The sequence below is a fragment of the Typopeltis vanoorti genome, chromosome 20 (genome assembly GCF_054136105.1).
Source record: "Typopeltis vanoorti isolate ZY-2024b chromosome 20, IOZ_Tvanoo_1.0, whole genome shotgun sequence".
Classification (NCBI taxonomy): domain Eukaryota; kingdom Metazoa; phylum Arthropoda; class Arachnida; order Uropygi; family Thelyphonidae; genus Typopeltis; species Typopeltis vanoorti.
Window position 1 is genome coordinate 4,982,329 of NC_143568.1, and position 22,855 is coordinate 5,005,183.

Consider the following 22,855-nt stretch of genomic DNA (forward strand, 5'->3'; position numbering starts at 1 on the left):
GAGAATGACTTGCAATTTCACATGGATGCTTATGACAGCTGTACCAACTTAGAAAAATAAATAAATCTTGCCGACAGTGTCGTCATCTATGGTCAAAGCCGAGAACTTTTCAGACCACCCTTGTATCATCATCATCAAATTCCTGCCATGTACCCTCAAGGGGTGTACAGGATATGATAGTACTACATGAAAAAAATTACATCATTACTAACTTCCTATCTACAATTTTCCTCCAAATCAGTGTGTTACTTGTCAAGACTCCAATATTATAAGATCTTATATTTCTATCGTCTAAGGCACTTTGTACCGTATCAATCCACCTATATCCTGGTCTTCCTCTGGGTCGTTTTCCTGCCAACCTGGCAGAGAACACTTGTTTTGCTAATCGTTCTTCACCCATTCTGTTAAGTGACCATACCACCTGAGATTAGCTCTAACGCATTCCTGGATGTTGACAATGTCAAGTTCTTACCTAATATCCTTATTTTTAATATGATATTGCCATTGATGCCATCTGCTCATGCCTATAATCTTTCTCAGGACTCTCATATCTGCAGTCTCTAGTCTTTGGTCAAGTGTTTTACTTCTGACCCAGATCTCTGATCCATAAGTTAAAACTGGTTTGAACACTGTCTTGTATACAACTAATTTAGTGTTCCGACTAATTTTTCTCTTATTCCATATGAATTTATTCAATTGACTTCGTACCATACCAGCTTTGCTGATTCTGTTGTCTATTTCTATATTTAATTTACCACCTTCGCTAAAAATTGTGCCTAAATAGCTGAAATGTTTTACTTGTTCCACAGGTTCTCCATTCACAACACAGTTGACATTTTCAATGATTCTGCCTATTTTCATTGTCTTTGTCTTTTTATTGCTGACCTTCATACCATATCTATTACAACAACTATTCAATTTAGTCAGAGAATCTTGCAGACTTGTAGGGGATTTATTTAGAAGTATAACATCATCCACATAAAGCAAAGCGCTGACATTAACATTTCCAATTTTGATATTATGTTTAATACCACTTTCCTTCATAACGTGATCCATATAGATAATGAATAACAGAGGGGATAATGTACATCCTTGTCTCACACCAGATTTAACATTAAACTATCTTCCTGTACTTCCTTCAATTCTAACTGCTGACTTACAACTCAAATAAAGATTAAGTATTGCTTGATATAATGCCCCATTGACACCATATAACTGTAGCGTATTGAATAGCTTCTCTCTTGGCACCTTGTCATATGCCTTTTCCAAATCGACAAAACTTAAATACAGATCTCTGTTATATTCCCATGCTTTCTCGACTATTTGTCGTAAAGTAAAGATCTGATCCTGACAGCCTCTATTTGGCCTGAATCCAGCTTGTTCTTCAAGCTTTTCTTCCACAATTCTTCTCAACCGTTTCTCAAGTATACTTGCATAGATCTTGCCAGGAACACTCAGTAGGGAAATACCTCTGTAATTCTCACATTCAGTTTTATTTCCCTTTTTATATATGGGAACTATGAGAGCTTTACTGCAATCGTCAGGAATTCGTCCCTTTGTCCATGACTTCTGAACTATGCAGTGCAACCACTGTAAGACTCTTATACCACCATACTTCAGCATTTCTGGTCAAATATCATCTAGCCCTGCTGCCTTTCCACATTTCAAGCCTTTGATGGCTTTTTCTACTTCAAGTATGGATATGTATTCCTGACTGCATGCCTCGTCAGTGTTTTTTTACCACTGTGCTGTCATCACTGCTTGTTTCATTTAGCAGTTTTTCAAAGTAATTACTCCATACCTCAAGGATATCTTTTTCTCACGTTTTCATGTCACCTTTATTGTCTCTAACTCCTTTCACAGCACTCTTTCCTCCTAAGCTTCTTCAACAACCTCCAAAATATTTTGCCACCTTCTTGATATTTATTTTCTATATTCTTGACAAAGTCCTCCCATGACTTTTGTTTAGCTAGTTTTACACACTGTTTAGCATTCTTGCATTTGTCTCTGTATTCTCTAAGAGAACAAGCTGACTTATTTGACAGGAACTTTTGATACGCTTTCTTCTTTTCCTTCACTGTCTCTTTAACTTCCTGTGTCCACCAGGGAGTTCTCTAAGAGAACAAGCTGACTTATTTGACAGGAACTTTTGATACGCTTTCTTCTTTTCCTTCACTGTCTCTTTAACTTCCTGTGTCCACCAGGGAGTTCTGTTTTTTTTTATCATTGCGGACAACCTCACCACATGCCTCTCTGGCAGAATCAATCAATGTTTTCTTCAGAGTTTGCCACTGAATCTCCAAGGTTTGATTCCTGTTCTCAAACTCTTTCATTTTTTCTTCAATAATCTTTGTGTATTTTACTCTACAGTTCACATCTGAGAGCTGCTCAACGTTTATTCACTTTAAAACTTTCTTACATGTTATTCTTTTCAATATGAAATTCAATTTTATCCTACTCAAGACTAAATAGTGATCGCTTCCAATTTCGAATCCTCTGTACACTCTGGTGTCCTGCACCAGGGAGAAAACATCACTATCAACAATAACATAGTCAATGAGACTTTTCTTATTCTTTGCCTCTTCTCTCCATGTGAATTTGTGCACATTTTTATGTTGGAACATGGTGTTAGTAACAACTAGTCCATGCCCTGAGCAGAAATCCAAGAAATATTTGCCATTATTATTAGCTTTGCTCTTTTCTCCAAATTTTCTCAAAATATTTTTGTATGGCTCACAATCATTTCCTACTCTGCTATTTAGATTCCCAACAAGGACTAACTTTTCCGTTTTCATTGTGTCAGTTTCTTTTTCTAAAGCCTGAAAAAATTCCTCCACTTCTACCTTAATAGAATCTTCTGTGGGACCATAGGCAGAAATAAGTCTCATTGTCCAGTTCCCCATTCTCATATTTGCCCACATTACTCTACTTGAGACTGACTGTCATTCAAGAAGATTAGCCTCTTATTTTGTGTTGAATACTATGGCTACTCCTTCTTTTCCTTGATTGTCATTGCCTAAATATAACATTTTGTATTTATTGCTCAGAAAGATCTCACCAGTTTTGGTCTTTTTTGTTTCAGTCACCCTTATGTCGATCTGGTACTTATCTAATTCCTCAGCTAGCTCCATTTCTTTGCCATTCAGGCTTCTTACGTTGATAGTACCAATCTTTAACTCTGGTGATGTTGAGTTGGAGTTTGTTTTCAGATTTGTTCCAGTAGCTGACTTTTCGCTGTTCGCCCTGGTTCCCTGCCGAAAACAACGGGGCACCTTGTTTAACCGGGCGACGCCCCAGCCGGCATGAAATTTTGTCATGTTGTACCATCATTTTTTATTTTGGTTTAACCAATAAGAACACAATTTGGTCGGCTAAATCCCAAATTGCCAGCCCATCCTCGTTCGTTCAGTATCCAAGTAGATACCCAACAGGGTGCACCACGAGAAGGTGAGGATTGGACATTAGGTCAGAAGCCCTGGTCAGTTATATAGCTTTGACCCTTAAGCACCTCCACTTAATTTTAATATTTTGAAAACCACTTGATATGGTATTGGACATATCAAGTGCAAATCATGCACTTGATATGTCGATGACTGGCGAGTCAAAATGCGTGAAATTGCTGAGACCATAGGCATTTCAAAAGAATATGCAGGATATATTTTGTATGCAAGAATTGCATATGAAAAAGCTTTGCATAAGATGGATGCCGCGCTTGTTCACAGCAGATCAAAAATGCACTCGCATGAAAATCTCTGAACAGTGCTTGGAGCATTTTAACAAGAATAAAACTGATTTTGTGTGTAGATTTATTACTATGGATGAGACTTGGATTCACCATTACACACCAGAATCCAAACAGCAGTCAAAACAGTGGACAGAAGCCGGTTGTTCAGTGCCAAAGAAGACAAAGTCTGTTCCATCAGCAAGAAAGGTCATGCCATCAGTGTTTTGGGATGCTAAAGGCATCTTGTTTATTAATTATTTTGAAAAGGGTAAAACAATAACTGAGGGAATATTATTCCGATCTTTTGACCAGACTAGACAAAAAAAAATTCATGAGAAAAAAAATCCCGGTTTGCAGAAGAAAAACGTCTTTCATCAGGACAATGCACCTGCCCACAAAAGTGTTTTGGCAATGGGAAAATTAAGGGATCTGCGGTGTGAATTGTTGGAACATCCACCCTAATCCCCAGAATATGCTATTAATTATAATAATATAATAATGTTCGCCGAATATAATATGACTTAAATGTTGATATTATTCCTTGGTTGAGTGGTTGAATAAGTGAAGTAGTATTAGTCAACAAAAAAGTTATTTTAATATTCGGATGGCTTTTTTGTTGAGTAGCCTGGTGCGTTATCTAAAATTAATAGAATTTTGAAGTTCATATTCTTTTTCTTTGTGTAACTTTCTACATCGGGTACAAAACACTTGAAAAACCAATTTTCAAACATGCTAGCTGTAACCCATGCCTTTTTGTTGGCCTGCCAATAAACAGGTAGGATGGACTTGTCGAGCCCTTTCATCGGACGAGGATTTGCAGATCGGTTAATACACATTGGTTTTGTCATGTAATCACCTGATGCATTACTACAAAACAGTAGAGTAATTCTTTCTTTGGAAACTTTGAATCCAGGAGCTGATCTTTCATTTTTTTCAAAATATAGGTGCGTTTTGGCATTTTTTTCTAATATAAAACCCAGATTCATCTGCATTGAACACCTGGTCTGCACTGTAACCACCTTCTTTAATGATTTTAAAAGTTCTGCTGGGTATTTCCGGGCAGCTTCAACTATCTGCTGATGCTCCTGGATTTTAAGATTATACAAAGAAAACCGCTTTTTAAAGTTTTTGAACCAACCCTTAGCAGAAAATCCATGCTGAGAGATTTCTTCTGAAGAATCTTGATCAAGTTCTTTTAAATGTTTATAAACTTTGAGAGCTTTTTGCTTAATAAGGTGTCCATCCAAAGGAATTTTCTTTCAAGTGCAATCTTCTTTCCAAATCATTAGAGATTTCTCCATTTTTTCTATAAGAATATCGCGAACATGAGCGATGTGCTTTGCACTTACTGTTGACCCAGCAATAACACTTTAGATTTGAATTTTTTCTTCGAGAGAAATTCATAAAAAACTAACATCGAAGAGGAAATTCGATGTTAGTTTTTTCCCTTTCGTTGCAGTTTTAGTGGCCAATACAATAAGAATAAACTTTTACATTAAAAAAAAAAAAAATACATATCTATGTAACTCACCAGAAAATGAACTGCTCTGCTTGAGAATAACACACTTATGATTTTAAATGTGCAGAAAATGAAGACAATTTTCAATAAACACTTTATACAGTAAACCCTAGATAGCGAACCTATGGCACTCGTGCCAGAGGTGGCACGTCAACGATTTACAGGTGATATCCTTTTATACACTTACAAATTATTCAAGTTTTTTTTTAATTGTTACAATACCTACAAGCTGAATTTTGTTTTACACAAGACAGCAGCTATAAAGACGTGCATGTGATTGGTGCAGTATTAACAAAAGATTGCGCACCCCAAAGACAAAAGCAACTGACAAGTGTTGAGTTGAAATGCTAATTTTCTCTTCAATTGAATTCCATAACATCTGAAACTGTCATAACAACATTTACTATTAGTTTTAACACATTCACAACAGGGTGTTATTTATCGTTCCGATGGAACCTGACTGGCTCAACTCACACAAATGTTTCAATCCTTGGTTTAATTTTATGGCTTCTTGTTTGCATTTCAGGTGGCAGGCAAACTCACATTCATTATATGACTCGTTTCAATTCTTGGTAGTCTTTTATTTTAAGGTAGCCTTTGTGATCTGTCATAATGACATTGAGAATTTCAAATGCAATAAAAAAAAACACTTATTTCATAATTGAAAAATTGGACAATAGTTAAATACCATGTTTCGGTGCAACATATGGTTTTGCTTAAGTCTATACAGCATAATTTCTGTGAGTAGGGACTTTTGATTTATTAGTTAGTGCCGTTTTTATTCCATCTGTCTCTAATTGCACTATTTGATGAGAATGACACAGACTGCAAAAGCCCTCTGTATAGTACCTTATTCAGTGATACAATAAAACTAAATTCGATACTTATAACTACTAGTGCGATATGGGCAGACACAAATTTAACGAAGATAAAATTTGATTTTTTAAGTCCCGCGGTGAAAAATATGAAAAAATAAAGGGTTACTAGAAATTGTAGACCACATTATATCGAAACCGCATTGAACAAGGGATACTACAATTTGTAGACTGTGTTATATCAAAACCGCGTTCGCGAGAGTTACCTGTATATCATTCTCTTTAATTATTGTTTTTTAATATATTCTGAAAAGAACATTCCTTTTCACCTATCCCCCTCTCCTCAGTGTTCGATTAGTTACAATCGAAGAAACCGTTACAAAAAGCATCCCATTCAACGACACACAGGAACGAAATTGCCGTAATTTCACTTCCTTGCCAGATGAATTTGTGGCAAGCGAGCTACTACGATCCCTACCTGAATGCATTAAAACAAGAATTCTTAAAAGGGACATCAGTCGGTGTGTGCAGGAGGGGGGGAGGGAGGAGTAGCTTTGCTAAAAATTTCTTAAAAAAATTACACAATATTTACAATGATCTAAAATTCACTATTTTGACTACAAAAATTGTTAATATAATTTGGAATTGGAACAAAATTAGGTATTGAAAAAGGTACCCTTGTTTGCTTGTTGCATATATTAATTGCTTATTTGTAGCAATTAATTTAGGGGTAAATAGTAAATAAAACCAAAAAATAAGTTGGCCTTAATTTTTTAAATAATAAGAAAATTAATTTTAGAGTAAAATACATATCTAAATTTACTTTCTTGTCACACTTGAAGACATTTCGGTTTCTTGGAAGTTGGAAGGGACGAGATTTAAAGTCCTCTAATGTTGTATAAAGTCCGCTCGGTTAGTAGAGTGGTTAACCACCCTGCAACCATATGCTTGGGAAAGGAGTGTCCTGTGTTCGATTCTCGTTGCTGATGTGAGAAGCTTAAGGATCTTTCTCAGACAGTCTTGGGCATGGACTGCAGGGTTTTCCCTCCTGCAAAGCAGGCAAACCGGTCTTAAGAACACCACACTTCACAGACAATTACACATGGTTGAGTGTGTGTGTGGGGTGGGGGGGGGGTAATGACCCCACCTCGTAGTGAGTTACGAAACCCAAAAATGGGAGGCCATGGCCCTACATGGGGCTGCAGTGCCAAATAATAAGTATATACAAAATGTAATATACAACTGTAATATACAAAATGTTGTATATTACAGTTGTGTGGGAGTTGATCTTAGGATGACAGTAACATGTTGTTTGCTCTAAAAATGCTGGTTTGAGGTCCAGTAAAATATGGGCCGGTTAATTATTATTCATGACACCTCCAAGGAGTCCGAAGACTCAACGCGGGAGGACACCCATAACTGTCTCAAACACCACACCGAAACTCTACTACGAATGATCTCCATCAACCGTCCGCCACTACCACAACTAGTATTTTTTTGTCTGTAAATTGCGTGTGTTCTGAAGGGCCGATTTGTCTGTATGCGGGATGAAAAACCCTGCTACCTCCGTATGAGATCGGCTAACTCACCTTCAATTGAAATCGTCCAGATAAAGATTCTTCCTCCCGTCGCGATGAGAATCGAACTTAGGCATATTCCAATCGAAGGGTGCAATGTACCATTGTTCTTCCAATTGCTACGGAGGCAATTAATGAAAGTCTTTTTGTAGTTTGGTTTATTTGGTGTTGTAATACCTTTAAAATGGGTTATGAATAATGTCCAACACCTAATCTTATCAAGTAACACTGGACATATTTTGTGATGAAACACTGATATATTATTATATTAGATCAGCCAATGACATTAAACCAACACATACAAGGATTAAAATTGCATAATTCAGAAGGTTTAATTGCAGTTGATTGATTTAGAGCTGCCATAGTACTCATCTTTGAAAAGGAAATAAAATTCAATGTGAGAATTGCAGAGCAATCTTCCTACTGAGTTTCAGGAAAGATTTATGTGTAAGCATACTTGAGAAGAGGCTAGGAAAAAGTGTAAGAGAAACTTGGAAAGAATAAGGTGGGTTCAGACCAAATAGTGATTTTCAAGATCACATTTTCACTTTAAGACAAATAGTTGGGAAATCATGGGAATATAACAGCAATCTGTATGGAATTTCTATTGATGTGGGTAAGGCATCTGACAAGGTGTCAAGAGACAAGTGGTTTTCAAAATATTAAAATTAAGTGGAGGTGCTTAAGGGTCAAAGCTATATAACTGACCAGGGCTTCTGGCCTAATGTCCAATCCTCACCTTCTCGTGGTGCACCCTGTTGGGTATCTACCTGGATACTGTACAGATGAGGATGGGCTGGCAATTTGGGATTTAGCCGACCAAAATTGTATTCTTATTGGCTTAAACAAAAATTTCAAATGATGAAGTTGTAATGGTATAAATTTTTCATGTAGTACTATCATATCCTGTACACCCCTTGAGGGTATATCAGGAATTTGATGATGATGGAATTTTGCTGGCTGATTCAGCTGGTGTGTTCCTGTCTCTTATATACTTTCAGATTATATCTTTTTTTTTAAAAAAACCTGTTTCAAAGGAATGAAAATCATTTCATTCCTTTAAAACAGGTTTTTATAATTATCATTGATTTTACTCTGTCAATGTGCAGTTAATTTTTTTCTTCTTTGTCTATAAACGGTTTACATATCTCCACTTATCCCATTTTTTTTTCCATTATGAAAGTAAAAATATTGGTTTAAAAAAAAAAAAAAAGAAAAGAAACTTATCAGTTTGATGACAGAAATAAATCCATATATGCCTTACAAGTTATCTGAATATAATAATACTGTTTATTTCTGCAACAGTGATTTGTTTTATGAATGTTACATGAAAACATTTCATCTTGGGAAAACTTGGATATTGAAAAGAATGGGATATATTGACTCAAAAGCATGTTTGGGAACACTGGGACAATTTTTATGAAAATGGGACTGTCTTGCTCAAAACAGAACAGATGGGCCATCTGTGTTAACATCGTGTTCAAGAACATATAAAAGTATATATATATTTCTGAAAATGAATTTTAATGTAAGGGTCAAAACAGCATTTTAATGTATTTTTTTATTTTTTTAAAATCCCAAATAGTAGTCGAGTCTTTAAATCTAGTATGAGTTTTACCATTCAATTTCACCGAATGAAAGGATTCAAGAAATTGTATTTTGAGAAAACACAAATGAAAAAAATATCTGAAGATTCACAAAATTAATGCACTGTTTGTGGATTAATTTTGGTTTAACAAGAAAGTGTAGCAAATATAGTTAAATTTGCCTGTGGTTGTGTGAGAATAAGGATTTCTAGCATTGTTATCTAGTGTTTTTATGATTCTAATTATGTGTTTGTATGTATGTGTGTATATACATGCGTATGTGGGAGGAGAGGAGAAGTAATGAGATTGCTCGTATGTTATATACATCAGATCTGCATTGAAAAGTTGCAAAACTTGTAGCATCACTGAATGCATAAAAAGAGGATAAGACGAAAGAAGGAAATTGTTGGTATATTTTTGAATAGCTGAAAGTTGTAGGCTTTGGGGAAGGGACAGATTATGGCAGGCTTCCAAAGAATGAAGATAGATGGAATGAAAGAGAAGTTGGTTCAGTAAGTTTGAAACTTGACAGTCAGTGGACGTTAACTAGCAGCTGCTCATATTTTTACAGTCTGAAAAGAAACAAATTGAAAAAACAAGTCACTAGGTCATTAAACTAGTGACTAATTATTATTTGAGAAAATACCTATAGAAAAGACATAAGGCAGAAATGGAATGTCTGAGAGTAGTAATGAATCTGAAAGAGGAGATCATCAATTTGGATTATCCTCTCTTTAAGCGCCTCCGTTGCACAATTGGAAGAACTTCTGTTAGTCTTCTGTTAGCCAATCTCATACGGAGGTAGCAGGGTTTTTTCTCCTGGAAACTCAGGTTTTTCATCCTGCATACAGACAAATCGGCCCTTGAGAACACACACAATTTACAGACAAAAAATACTAGCTGTGGTGGTGGTGGTGGGTGTGGGCAGTAGATGGCGTTGATGTAGGTGATTGGTAGTAGAGGTTCTGTGTAGCAGTGGAGACGGAGAGTTATACAGTAGGTGTCCTCCCACGATGAGTCTTCAGACTCCTTGGAGGTGTCACGAATAATAATTCCTAATAATTAATAATAATTATTATTAATAATAATAATAATAATAGTCACGAATAAATAAAGTATAATAAAAGATTATACTTTTCATCTGTCAATAATTGTACAGATGAAAAGTATAATCTTGCACAGGAAATTATACCTAGCTCGGAGGCTAAAGAAACAATGGCTGAGATGTATTATTTATGCCAGGAAAGCTAGAGTTATAAGTCAGTCCAAGAAGAGAAGTATAATCTTGTTTGGAGATATGAAGATCATCAAGAGGAAATGAAGTGCGGTTTTTCTTGCAAGAAATAAGACAGGATTGCGTTTTGATGGTCTTGAAATTCATGCTTCACATGGTTATGTTTAGGTTACCTTTACCCACTGAACAGTAGCAAGGAGATAAATTTGTTGGTTATGGAAGATCTTGAAGCCCATTTGTGAAGTTACTTTGTTTGCTTAAATTATAGTATAACCATGGGGAAAAATTTTCAACATCTATCTCTAATCCAGTGTAATTTAGTAATAAGGTGTGACACCTTTTGACTACTTGTATATGGAAATATGACTTCTGTATTACTTCAACCTTGGTATCACTTCTGGGTCTAGCTCCCACTGATGAGACCTCAATGAAAGTTGAAACTGGTCTAGGTAGTGGCTCTTCCTGTAATCCATAGCATTATACATGTCCATAAGGATATGTGCTTTGCATTATGGGATACTAAGGCAAGTGATGTGAAGTTGTTAGTCACTATATACAAGTTGCCCAGTTGTGAAGTTGCTTCATGCTCAGACTTTGTTTACTTACACTTGAATAAAGGATGAAACCAAGAATATACTTTCTTCGCATCTTTAAATTATAGTATAACCAAGTGGAAAAACTTTCAACTTCAATAATCATTGTGCACTATAATTTTGTCAAATGGAGAAGTTTGAGGTGTACTGTCACCAGTAAAGGCATTGATAAGATTTTATTTGAGGTCAGTGAAAGATCATTTATGGTCAGGAGGAAGAAAGTGAGTGAAAGTACAAAGCTTTGGTACAAGAATTAGTGGGGAAATTGGATTGAGGAAATGACCATGGCTTAAGAAATACGCTCAACCCACTCACCTGTGAGAAGTTAATTTTTCCAGCTGGTGAGTAACTACAGGCCAGACAAAATAGAATATTTTTATTTAATAAAAAAAAAACTATTTTTAACAACTTATATTTAACTTTAATAGAACACAAAGCATATTTTTGTAATAAAGAGCCATTCTAGTAACAAAAATTATATACTAATTATATATATCAATGTTGTTTTTACTTTTCTTCTTCCTATCATTATTTATTGACTTCTTGGAATCGTTCTCACACACACAATGGAAATATTCTCCAACCAATGATATAAGACCAGTAATCACTATTGAACTCCTAATGACTCATTGTGATATCATTAAAAAAAATGTGGAGGGGAAATCTTGGGCTAGTACTTTTTTTTTTTTTTTTTTTTTCCTATGGCAAGTAGGATTTTGCATAATTTGTTGACCTGTGTGCAGGTGATTCTCTTGAAAAAGTGAAGGCAGATTATAAAATGGTAATCTGCTGAGCAGGTGTCTCTGCACCTGCTCAGCAGATTACCATTAGATCATGTTCTTTACAAATATCAAGAGATACCACATGAATTTTCTAAATCTTTGCACAGGCTATGTCCAAAGATGTGAGTCTATGGGTACATGCACAGATGTGACAGTTTTTTGTATACTATTAAAGGTAGGGTATCTTTAGGAGATGAGTTGTTTAAGTTGCATAAAAAGTGCAGACTGTTATTTATTTTATTTATTTTTACTAATAGTTGTTAGATTTTTTGAATTATGGCCTGAAGTGTTTTATTAGTTTTTAATAATGACCACACAAAATGTAAGTGGTTAAGGAGAAAGAAGGAATCTATTAACAAGGTTCTTGAAAAGCTGAGGGTTATATTCATTTGTAAAAACAGTACAGGAAAGGCTGTTTCACAGAACAAAGGCAGATGGAATGAAGGAAGAAGATGGAGTTGAACTGTGTAGATATTGACCAGTGGCTGCTTATTTGATTGATTAGGGAAAATTAGAGAATGGTTAGGGCAAGTTTGGTAGAACAGTGCCTAGTGCAGACACTCCTCGGTGTACAAAAGTAGACCCTTCTGCAATCCTTACGCAAGGTGAAATTTAAGTAAAAAAAAAAATGATGAACATCCGTATGGTCACCCCAATTCTCAGTGATGTACCATACTTGTCCTCACCATGTTGCCCTGTTGTATGCTTTTTTGAAAGCTTCAACTTTCTGAAGATCAGTCACTCCACAAACACCATCCATCCATCTCATTGATGTCTATCCCTTCCTCTTTTGCCAGTAACTTTACCTTCTATTACTGCTCTAAGAAGTCCTTCATCCATCCTTTCAATGTGTCCAAAATATTTTAACTTTCTTCTGTCAATATCCTCAAGGAGCCTTAAAGTTCTACTGATCTTTTCTAACACCCATTCATTTGTTTACCTTTCAGTATATATCCTTTCAGTTAGCTATCCTTAATCTGACTTCTTTAGGTTCCAAGTCTCATATTCATAAGTCACTGCTGGAAAAACAACTGCATCCAAAATTCTCAACTTTGTTTCTGTGAAGATAGATCCAGCCTTCCATATTTTAGAGAAGTCTGACTGTTGTTTTAGCTATTCCTAATCTTCTGACATCTTCTGAACAGCAATTCTTCACATTAATAATGGATCCCAGGTACTCAAACTTGCTGACTTCCCCAGTTCTTTCTCCGTTAAGGTACACTTATTTCTCAAGAGCTTCCCCGTTTGTATTTCCTTGAGAACAATAATCTTTGTCTTGCTAGAATTGAGCTGAAGTCCTCTGTTATTACTGATCTTGTTAATTTTATCAAGAATTTGTCCTAGTTCTTTCTTGTCATTACAGAGAAGTATGGTATCATCAGCATCCTTCAGATTACTGATCAATCTACCACCTATCATAATTCCTGTCTTGAGCTCATCCAGTGCTTCATGCATGATATACTCAGCAGAGATACTAAACAAGTGAGGTGAAAATAAAAATTCTTGCTAACTCACTTTCCATCCTGAAGCCAGTCAGTTAATCCAATGCCTGTTTTAAGCGTGGCTTCTTGCTCCTTGTAGAAGTTAGCTATCCACTTGATAGTGTGTTGAGGAAAACCCATTCTTTTCATTATTTTTCACATGCTGAACACAGCCAAAAGCTTTAGAGTAGTCTTAGAAACATTACCGCAGGGAATCTAAATTCTTTATACTTTTTTGTGAGCTGGCTAAGGCAAAGGATCTGATCTCTGGTGCCCTTACCTTTCCTAAAACCTGCTTGTTCCTTGGATATCTCTGCCTCAACTTTGGCCTCAATCCTAATGTAAATAAAAATATTTATTTACATTAACAATATGTGAATCTATTAAATCATTTAATATTATCAAATATTTTCTTCTTCTATTCATTCAATTTGCACTGAAGGCCAACAACTGGGATAAAAATAGCACTGACTAATTAAACATGGTCCCTCCACAGAAACTATGCTGCACAGACTCAAGCACCATTTGTTTTACCACCTTACACAGTATCTAACTAAAAACAATTGTCTTAACATTTGTCCAAATATTCAATTACATGAAATAAGTGTTTGTTTAATTGCATTTGAAATTTTCAGTCATTAAGACAGATCACAAATGCTAACTTCAAATAAAATTCTACTGAAAGAGTTGCAAATAACGTGCCACATAAACTTTGTGTAAGTGAGGCCATCTGACAGCCTGACATGGAAGCAGCACACAAACGATAATGTGAAGTCCCATCAGTACGATAAACGTGCAAAACACTTCCCGAAGTCAACATGCTAAATTATAAGCATCCTACCTTAATGCAAAGGATGAAACATAGAATTTTAATGTTATTAGTTTTTTTGTTTTAATCACAAATGATAGTTGAGACCATAAATCTAGTATAATGACAACTACCTGAAGAAGCTGTTGGATATGAGACATCAAAACATGTATATGCAATACTCTTATTCTTATTAAAGTATATTCCCATTATCTTATTTATTTATATTTGCATTTCATTTTAACCAGGACTAATAAGACAAATTGAAAATGCACAAACTATCAATTAAGAATTAAAATGATAGTTACTTTTTTTTCTTAAGAATTAAAATGTTTTTGATTTGGTGAGCCACAAATGCAGTACCTCCACTTTTTTTTTTTTTTGATACAAAATCTACTGTATCCATTGATATGCATGCTTTTTCATATGTTCTCAGAAGTCATTGATACAGATATGTGTCCCGATTATATCATTAACACGACCATTTCTAAACATGTAATTTCACTCATACATGCTTCACTACAGCAGAACTATATGCTGTAGTCTGACTACACAAAAATCTAATTATACACACTCTTAAAGAACAATTCAGGAAGTTAACTGCTTCAAGATCAACTAATCTTAAATAAGGTTTTATGTTCAGCAATTGGACCACATGAGAAAAAAAAAAAATGTAAATAGCCAATACTTTGACTTATTCTCTTATATGATGAATACAAAAAAAAAATCTTGCAAACCTATTAGTGCCACGACTGTATCCATTGCCAGACTGCCATGAATTTGAAGAATATCCATTATGTGAAACGGAATTAACTTCTTCATCCCAAGCATCATCATTGTTATATTCTACTTTTGGAGCATCAATATTCCAGTTGTCATCCCAACTTGGTTCATCATTCCTGGAATTCCACATTGTATCTTTAAAGAGAAAGTCAACAATATCATAAAATCATGAAGTGAATAAGAAACAATAAATGTGGAAAAATCCAAAAATAAGTTTTAAAAACTTACATTTAATGAAATTTAACAAAATAGAGTTAATGCAAAATTAGCAGAATATTTCACTGACTACATAAGCTAAGTGATTAGTGAATGTTCCGAGTACTGGAAAAGTTCATTTGGTAATGAACTTTATCAACACTCAATGATATTAGGGTAGCCCTGGATCAGATGAGTCATGAGATCAAAATATTTGATCAATTGCTGATAGACAAAGTATAAGCCTAATAAAAAAATAAGTAGATTTAATGGAAATGAAGCACAGCACAAAAAAGTTGAAGTATACATTACTTTAATACTCCCAACATTCCATCAGCCATGGAGTCAGCATTCAATTACACTATAAGACTGCAGAATGCATGTAAATGACAAAGTGGAAATAATTCAAGTTTGAGCCTTAACATTTAAGGAAAGGCAAATGATGAATGATAATTCTTTTGCTCCATTTGATTCTGTGGGTGGAATTTAGAACATGGTCTGTAAGTATTCATTGTCCACATCCATGGAATCAACTTGGGAAAAAGAGCTACATTTCATCATAGTAAAATTAAACATGACTTTTCTTTTAGAGTATATAGTAGTCTAAATGCACATACTAGACACTGTAGATCATTTACCAAAAATTCTACACATTTTCTACAAAAGATCAAACATATTTCTATGCAAGCTTCTGATATTTTGGCGAGCTTTCATATCTCTCACTATATCCATTTGGCTGACACTGTTTGTCTTCCATATGAAGATTTCTCTCTAGATGTTACAAAGTTATTGGAATTTGTAATACCATAAGGATATTTTAGCTGGAAAATCTATAAACATATTGCAGGTATAACCATGGAGCTCTCCAGCCTTATTCATGGCTAATTATTATTTATAAACTATCTGGAGGATGTTTTATTTTCTTTCCACCATTCATCCTCAATCCTCCTTCTGGGTATTCTACTCTGTAGATGATGTTATTTTGCCTCATTCTGAAAATGAACTATCTTCCTACATCAAATCAGCAGTGTATATTCAATTCACTATGGATAGAGTTTGCTCTTCTTGGACATCTTACTGCCCATACAGCCTCTGGTACCTTATCAAACAATGTATGTCAAAGCCGTACCTTCACTGGCAGATATCTCATCCTCCTTTTGATAGTTAATATTTGGTCCTTTTTTACTAAATATGATACATTATATTGGACCATGATTTTGATAAACATATATACATAATCATCGACAAGTTTCGCCAGCTAGGGGCTGTGTGGCTTTTTCAAGACAGGAAAGGTTATACTAACATTAAATGCTAAAACAAAAGAATGCAGTAATGACCTAAAAATCAGTTAAACAAAATTGAAGAGCACACGTGACATTAAGAGCATAAAGCGTGGAGACTTAGTCATTGTTATTAAAACATGTTTTATAATTTTTCATGTAATTGAGTTCTGCTAAACATAATAAATTTATTAAGTTTTTCCAAATGTCTTTTAATATTATGCCTTGGTTTCTATTGAGGTTGTCTCCTGTCCAGAGTACCACTGCAGCTTCTTTAAAGATTCTACATCTGTAATCTTCTTCAATGTATGGCATGGAGCTGTTGTCCCAATCTATGGAATGGTTTGAAATTGAAAAAATGATGTGCTAATCCTGAGGTGTCTATTCTGTTGTTATTTACATCTCCGACATGTTCTTTCTTTCGGATTTCTAGGCTTCGTGACGTTTGGCCTATGTAAGTCAGTCCACATGAGCATGGGATGCTGTAAACTCCTGCGTATTTGTAGAAAGCGATGCTGTCCTTAGGAGATCTTAACATGTGCCATGTAGTTAAAATAGGTTTAAAAGCAACCCTGATGTTAAAAGTCTTCATGATTCTTGCTATTTTGATAGAGACTGAGCCTGCATAAGGTATGACAATGGACGATGCATCCTGTGCACTAGAGGTTGTTGCTGGGGGTTGTTTCTATAGAGGATCTTTTGAATTATATTTTGTGGATAACCATTTTTGGATAGAGTTTTTGATATAAGTGAGAGCTCATCAAGTACATCTTTTTCTTCTGTGATGATATTTTTTGCTTTGTTTTTTAGCATATGTATGATACTAAGTTTCTGGGCATAATGATGATTAGATGTAAAATGAAGATAACGTCCAGTCTGTAGGTTTGCGATAGATTGCGAGCTTGATTTGTCCGTTATCTTGTGTTTTTTAACTAGTACATCCAGAAAAGGTAATTGATGGTTTTTTTCTAATTCTAATGTGAACTTAATTTTATGACGGAAAGAATTCATTTTTTGGAGGATCTCATGTAAGGTATCTTCTGTGTCTTTCCAAAAGATGAACACATCATCAACATCTCCACCAGACTGATGGTTTCGGAGTTATTTTTGCTAGGATGTCATTTTCTAGTTTTTCCATGAACAGAGATCCACACATGGTGGTGACATGGGACTGCCCATGGCTAAGCCTTCCAGTTGTTGATATACTGCGTTGTTTACTTTAAAATATTTGGACTTGAGGCAATGGCAGAAAAGCTGCACAATGTCGTTTGGAAAGAGATCTTCAATGATCTTAATTACTTCTTTGACCGGTACGTTCGTGAACAGAGAGACAATGTCTAGACTTGCAAATATGTCTGCGTTTGATATATTGATGTTTTTAAGTTTTTCAACGAAATGATGACAGTTCTTTATGTATGAGGCTGATTTCTTTATCTTCTCCTTCGACAGACTAGCTAGGTGTTTGGCTAGTAGGTATGTAGGAGAGTTTCTGCTGTCCACGATCGGGAGAAACGGAACTCCGTCTTTATGAACTTTTGGAACACCATAAAGGCATGGTGTTAAGGGATGTAAAGCTTTTAAATTTCTTTGTAATTCTTGAAGTCATCTAGTCATATTGCGTATTAAAAGATTGGTCTCGTTGTGGTTTTTCATGGTTGGATCTTTATCTAATATATGATATGTAGATGAGTCAGAAATTAAAGTACCTATCTTCTTTTATGTAATCTTTGGTATTCATGATGACTGTTGAGCTTCCTTTGTCTGCTTTAAGTGTCTTTCTTTCTTTTCAAGTTCAAAAGTGCCTTCTTTTCAGAAGGTGTAATATTATGTTTCGGTGGTTTTGATATGAAAGTGAAGAAAGACTTTTCTAGATATTACTTATGAAATCTATTTTTGGGATATGATTAGGAGCAATTGAGAAGTTGAAACCTTTTTTTTTTAAAATTTCTGATTCTTGTTTGGAAAGACTGTAGTCGTCCAAAAGGTTGAAAATAACCTTATCATCTGGGAGACATGGTCTAGAGTTGTATTTTCTTCGATAAAGTTCAAATTTTTTAATTTGAGATACCTTACTAGACTGAAAAACTTTGCTGTAGCTATTGTGTATCATGCGGTTAAATATATTCCAAGTGGTATTATCTATGTTATTGGAAATATCATCAAGAAGGTCTAGGCATTGAAGGTCTATTTTGTTCAGTGCATATCTGACATATTGGATTCTCTCACTGAGTACGGCTAAAGCTATCAAAAATAACTCCAAAACCATCAGTCTGGTGGAGATATGTTGACGATGTGTTCATCGTTTGGAAAGACATGGAAGATACCTTACATGAGATCCTCAAAAAAATGAATTCTTTCCGTCATAAAATTAAGTTCACATTAGAATTAGAAAACAACCATCAATTACCTTTTCTGGATGTACTAGTTAAAAAACAAGGTAATGGACAAATCAAGCTCACAATCTATCGCAAACCTACAGACACCAGACGTTATCTTCATTTTACATCTAATCATCATTATGCACAGAAACTTAGCATCATACATATGCTAAAAAACAAAAAAAATATCATCACAGAAGAAAAAGATATACTTGATGAGCTCTCATTTATATCAAAAACTCTATCCAAAAATGGTTATCCACAAAATATAATTCAAAAGATCCTCTATAGAAACAACCCCCAGGAACAACCTCTAGTGACAGAGGATGCATGCATCTTCAATCGTAATACCTTATGCAGGCTCAGTCTCCATCAAAATAGCAAGCATCATTAAGCCTTTTAACATCAGCGTTGCTTTGAAACCTATTTTAACTACACGGCACATGTTAAGATCTCCTAAGGACAGCATCGCTTTCTACAAATACGCAGGAGTTTACAGCATCCCATGCTCATGTGGACTGACTTACATAGGCCAAACTTCACAAAGCCTAGTCCTTGACAGAGGATGCATGCATCTTCAATCGTAATACCTTATGCAGGCTCAGTCTCCATCAAAATAGCAAGCATCATTAAGCCTTTTAACATCAGGGTTGCTTTGAAACCTATTTTAACTACATGGCACATGTTAAGATCTCCTAAGGACAGCATCGCTTTCTACAAATACGCAGGAGTTTACAGCATCCCATGCTCATGTGGACTGACTTACATAGGCCAAACTTCACAAAGCCTAGAAATTCGAAAAAAAGAACATGTAGGAGATGTAAATAACAACAAAACAGACACCTCAGGATTAGCACATCATTTTTCGATTTCAAACCATTCCATAGATTGGGACAACAGCTCCATGCCATACATTGAAGAAGATTACAGATGTAGAATCTTTAAAGAAGCTGCAGTGGTACTCTGGACAGGAGACAACCTCAATAGAAACCAAGGCATAATATTAAAAGACATTTGGAAAAACTTGATAAATTAATTATGTTTAACAGAACTCAATTACGCGAAAAATTATAAAACTAGTTTTAATAACAATCACTAAATCTCCACGCTTTATGCTCTTAATGTCACGCGTGCTCTTCAATTTTGTTTAACTGATTTTTAAGTCGTTACTGCATTCTTTTGTTTTAGCATTTAATGTTAGTATAACCTTTCTCTTCAGTCTTAGACAAATATCAGAGAAAACATTGGAATATGGAAAAGAACTACATTCATGTTTTATAGATTTTGAAAAAGCCTTTGACCGAGTTCCCAGACACTTAATATGGCAAACATTAAAGAAAAACAAGATACAAGATAACTTAATAGCAGCCATACAAAGCCTCTACAAAAGTAATAGAAATTATGTAAGAATCTGTAATAATAGATCAAAAGAATTTGAAACAAATGTAGGAGTGAGGCAAGGCTGTATCCTCAGCCCTCTTCTCTTCATCGTAGTAATGGATGAAATTTTAAAGGCATGCCAAACAAAAACAAAAAAGTTCCACTTAGGATACAGGAAACTGAAAGAAACCAGGATTTCACATATGGCTTTTGCAGATGATGTAGTGATTCTAGCAAATACAGCTGAAGATCTGCAGTACAATATCAACATTTGGCATGAAGAAACAGAGAAAAGGAATATGACCATAAATATAAATAAAACTAAAACAATGATCATATCTAGAAACCAACAAAAACACACAATAAAAATAGAGAATCACCAACTGGAACAAGTCCACTCCTTTAAATACTTGGGATCATATATACAAGAAGATGGTAGACTAGACACAGAAATTAACAACAGGATAAGAGGGGGAACAAAGCTATTCTATGCAATGAAAGGCCCACTCCTAGATAAGAAAGAAGTCACCCAAAATACCAAAATGGCAGTGTACCGTTCAGTGTTTCTACCAACATTAACATACAGTTGTGAGTCGTGGTGTTTAACAACAGGAAACACAAATAAACTACAAACAATTGAAATGAAATATCTCAGGAAAGTGGCACAAAAAACAAGACTAGACCGAATAAGAAATCAAACCATAAGAGACAGCCTTCAAGTTGCACCTCTGAATCAATTCATAACACAAGCCCAAATGAGATGGTTTGGACATCTCAATCGAATGGAAGAAGGAAGAATAGCAAAAACTGTATACGAAAGCCAGAAAATAGGAAAAAGAAACATAGGCAGACCCATGAAAGGTTGGCAAAGGGAAATTAAAGAAAAATTGGAAAAGAAGAGAATTAACTGGAAAGAAGCAAAACAACAAACCTTGGACAGGACGGCATGGAAATTTCTTTGGCAAAATTTCAATGCTTAAAAGCATAAGAGATGATAGACGAAGAAGAAGATAACCTTTCTCATCTTGAAAAAGTCAGACAACCCTAGCTGGTGAAACTTGTCGACGATTATGTATATATGTTTATCAAAATCATGGTCCAATAAAAAATCCAAAATAATGTATCATATTTATCTCATCCTCGTTTCATGTTAGGATCAATGGCCAACTAACTTGGCATTTTTGAAACCCAGGTACTAGATATATACATCAAAATGTGCATCATGCCTCCCAGAAAATCAGAATTGTCAAAAACTTAACAGTGTACAGTCATACCCCAAAGTTACGCGGTAGGTGTGACCAACAAAAAGCGCATAAGTCAAATTCGCATAACTCAGGTATAATTTTGCATACAAACATACAAAATATTAGTTAATCGGGACCAAAAGTTTACAAAAAACACCTATATTTTTTAAGAAATATAATCATAATTGTAGTTTTTCATACATAAAAAAAAAGAAAGTTATTTCGATGTCATTGGTTTCATAAAATCTCAGAGATTCGTCTGACAGCATAATGTCTTTTTCTTGTCACGCAAAATTTCTTCATAGAAAGCCAATGATTTTTTTTATTCCTTACTTTGTGGCTACAATTCGTTCCTCGTTAGAATCTATGTCCTCCAAAATCTGTAAACCTTTCTTTTATGATTGTTCTTATTGGGTTCAAATTAAAATTACTATTTTAATTTGTTATGAAAAAGGGTCTTTCTTAACTCATTCAAAATTTTTGTATGCACAGCTAATGCTTCATTCCACCCAGCTGGTAAAAATTTCTGGGGAGAACACTGCTGAGTATACCTTAAATTTATGTTTCACATAAAACAAATGAAACAAAATGCAGTGTCCTCTGGAAGGATGATTTCTACCTTCATAGAAGTAGTTTTAAATGAGCAAGTGTTCATCTGAGGCCCTGTTATACTGTCAAAATTTAAATAAAACTGATTGCCTGTTTATTCCACCAAACAGATATGTTTGGGAACTTCTCGTCCTATGCAAATATCGTTATTTATTTGATATGATTTTGTAATCTGCAGCACTTGATGTTACAGGTTAACTGAGCATTGCTGTATTCTGTTTTTTTTTTAATTGCTTGCTTCACTGATGATGCACAATTAGTTCTGTAGGAAATATTTGTTGTCGATTCAATGAAGCTGAGTAGTATTTCTAAAGAAATAGTCTGAATAGTTCTCGGCCTTGACCATAGATGGCGACACTGTTGGCAAGATTTTTTTTTTTTTTTTTTTTTTTTTTTTTAAATAGTTGGTACATCTCTCACCAGCATCCATGTAAAATTGCCAAGTAATTCTATCAAGTAGTTTGTTTTATACAGCCATCTGAAGCAAATGTGTTGTCTGTATCACTTGAAATGGATAAAATTGAGCAGAGCGAAAATTCTTTGTAAAAGAAGGTTTAACGCCAAAAGAAATTCATTCTAAGTTCACATAAGTTTATGGGCACTCATCTCCTTCATTTTCGACGATCGAGAAATGGGCTGCCAAGTTTAAACGTGGCCGTACCAGCTTTGAAGATGATCCACAGGAAGGATGCCCAAAAAATGTAACAATACCAGAAATCATTGATTAAGTGCATGATATGGTATTGGATGACAGGCGAGTCAAAATGCATCAAATTACTTAAAGCATTTCAAAAGAATATGTAGGATATATTTTGCATGAAGAATTACATATGAAAACGTCTTGCACAAGATGGATGCCACGCATGC

General features: G+C 34.9%; 1 protein-coding gene across 1 annotated transcript in view; it reads right to left on the reverse strand.

Annotated features, from left to right (window-relative positions):
* LOC150095203 (putative ATP-dependent RNA helicase DDX43) overlaps positions 1 to 22,855 on the reverse strand; it is a 282,514-nt gene that overhangs the window by 259,315 nt on the left and 344 nt on the right. Inside the window, exon 2 of the mRNA XM_090409697.1 lies at positions 14,857 to 15,037. Within this exon, the coding sequence (XP_090265823.1) occupies positions 14,857 to 15,032 (176 nt within the window). The 5' untranslated portion in view covers positions 15,033 to 15,037. The remainder of the gene's footprint in view (positions 1 to 14,856; positions 15,038 to 22,855) is intronic.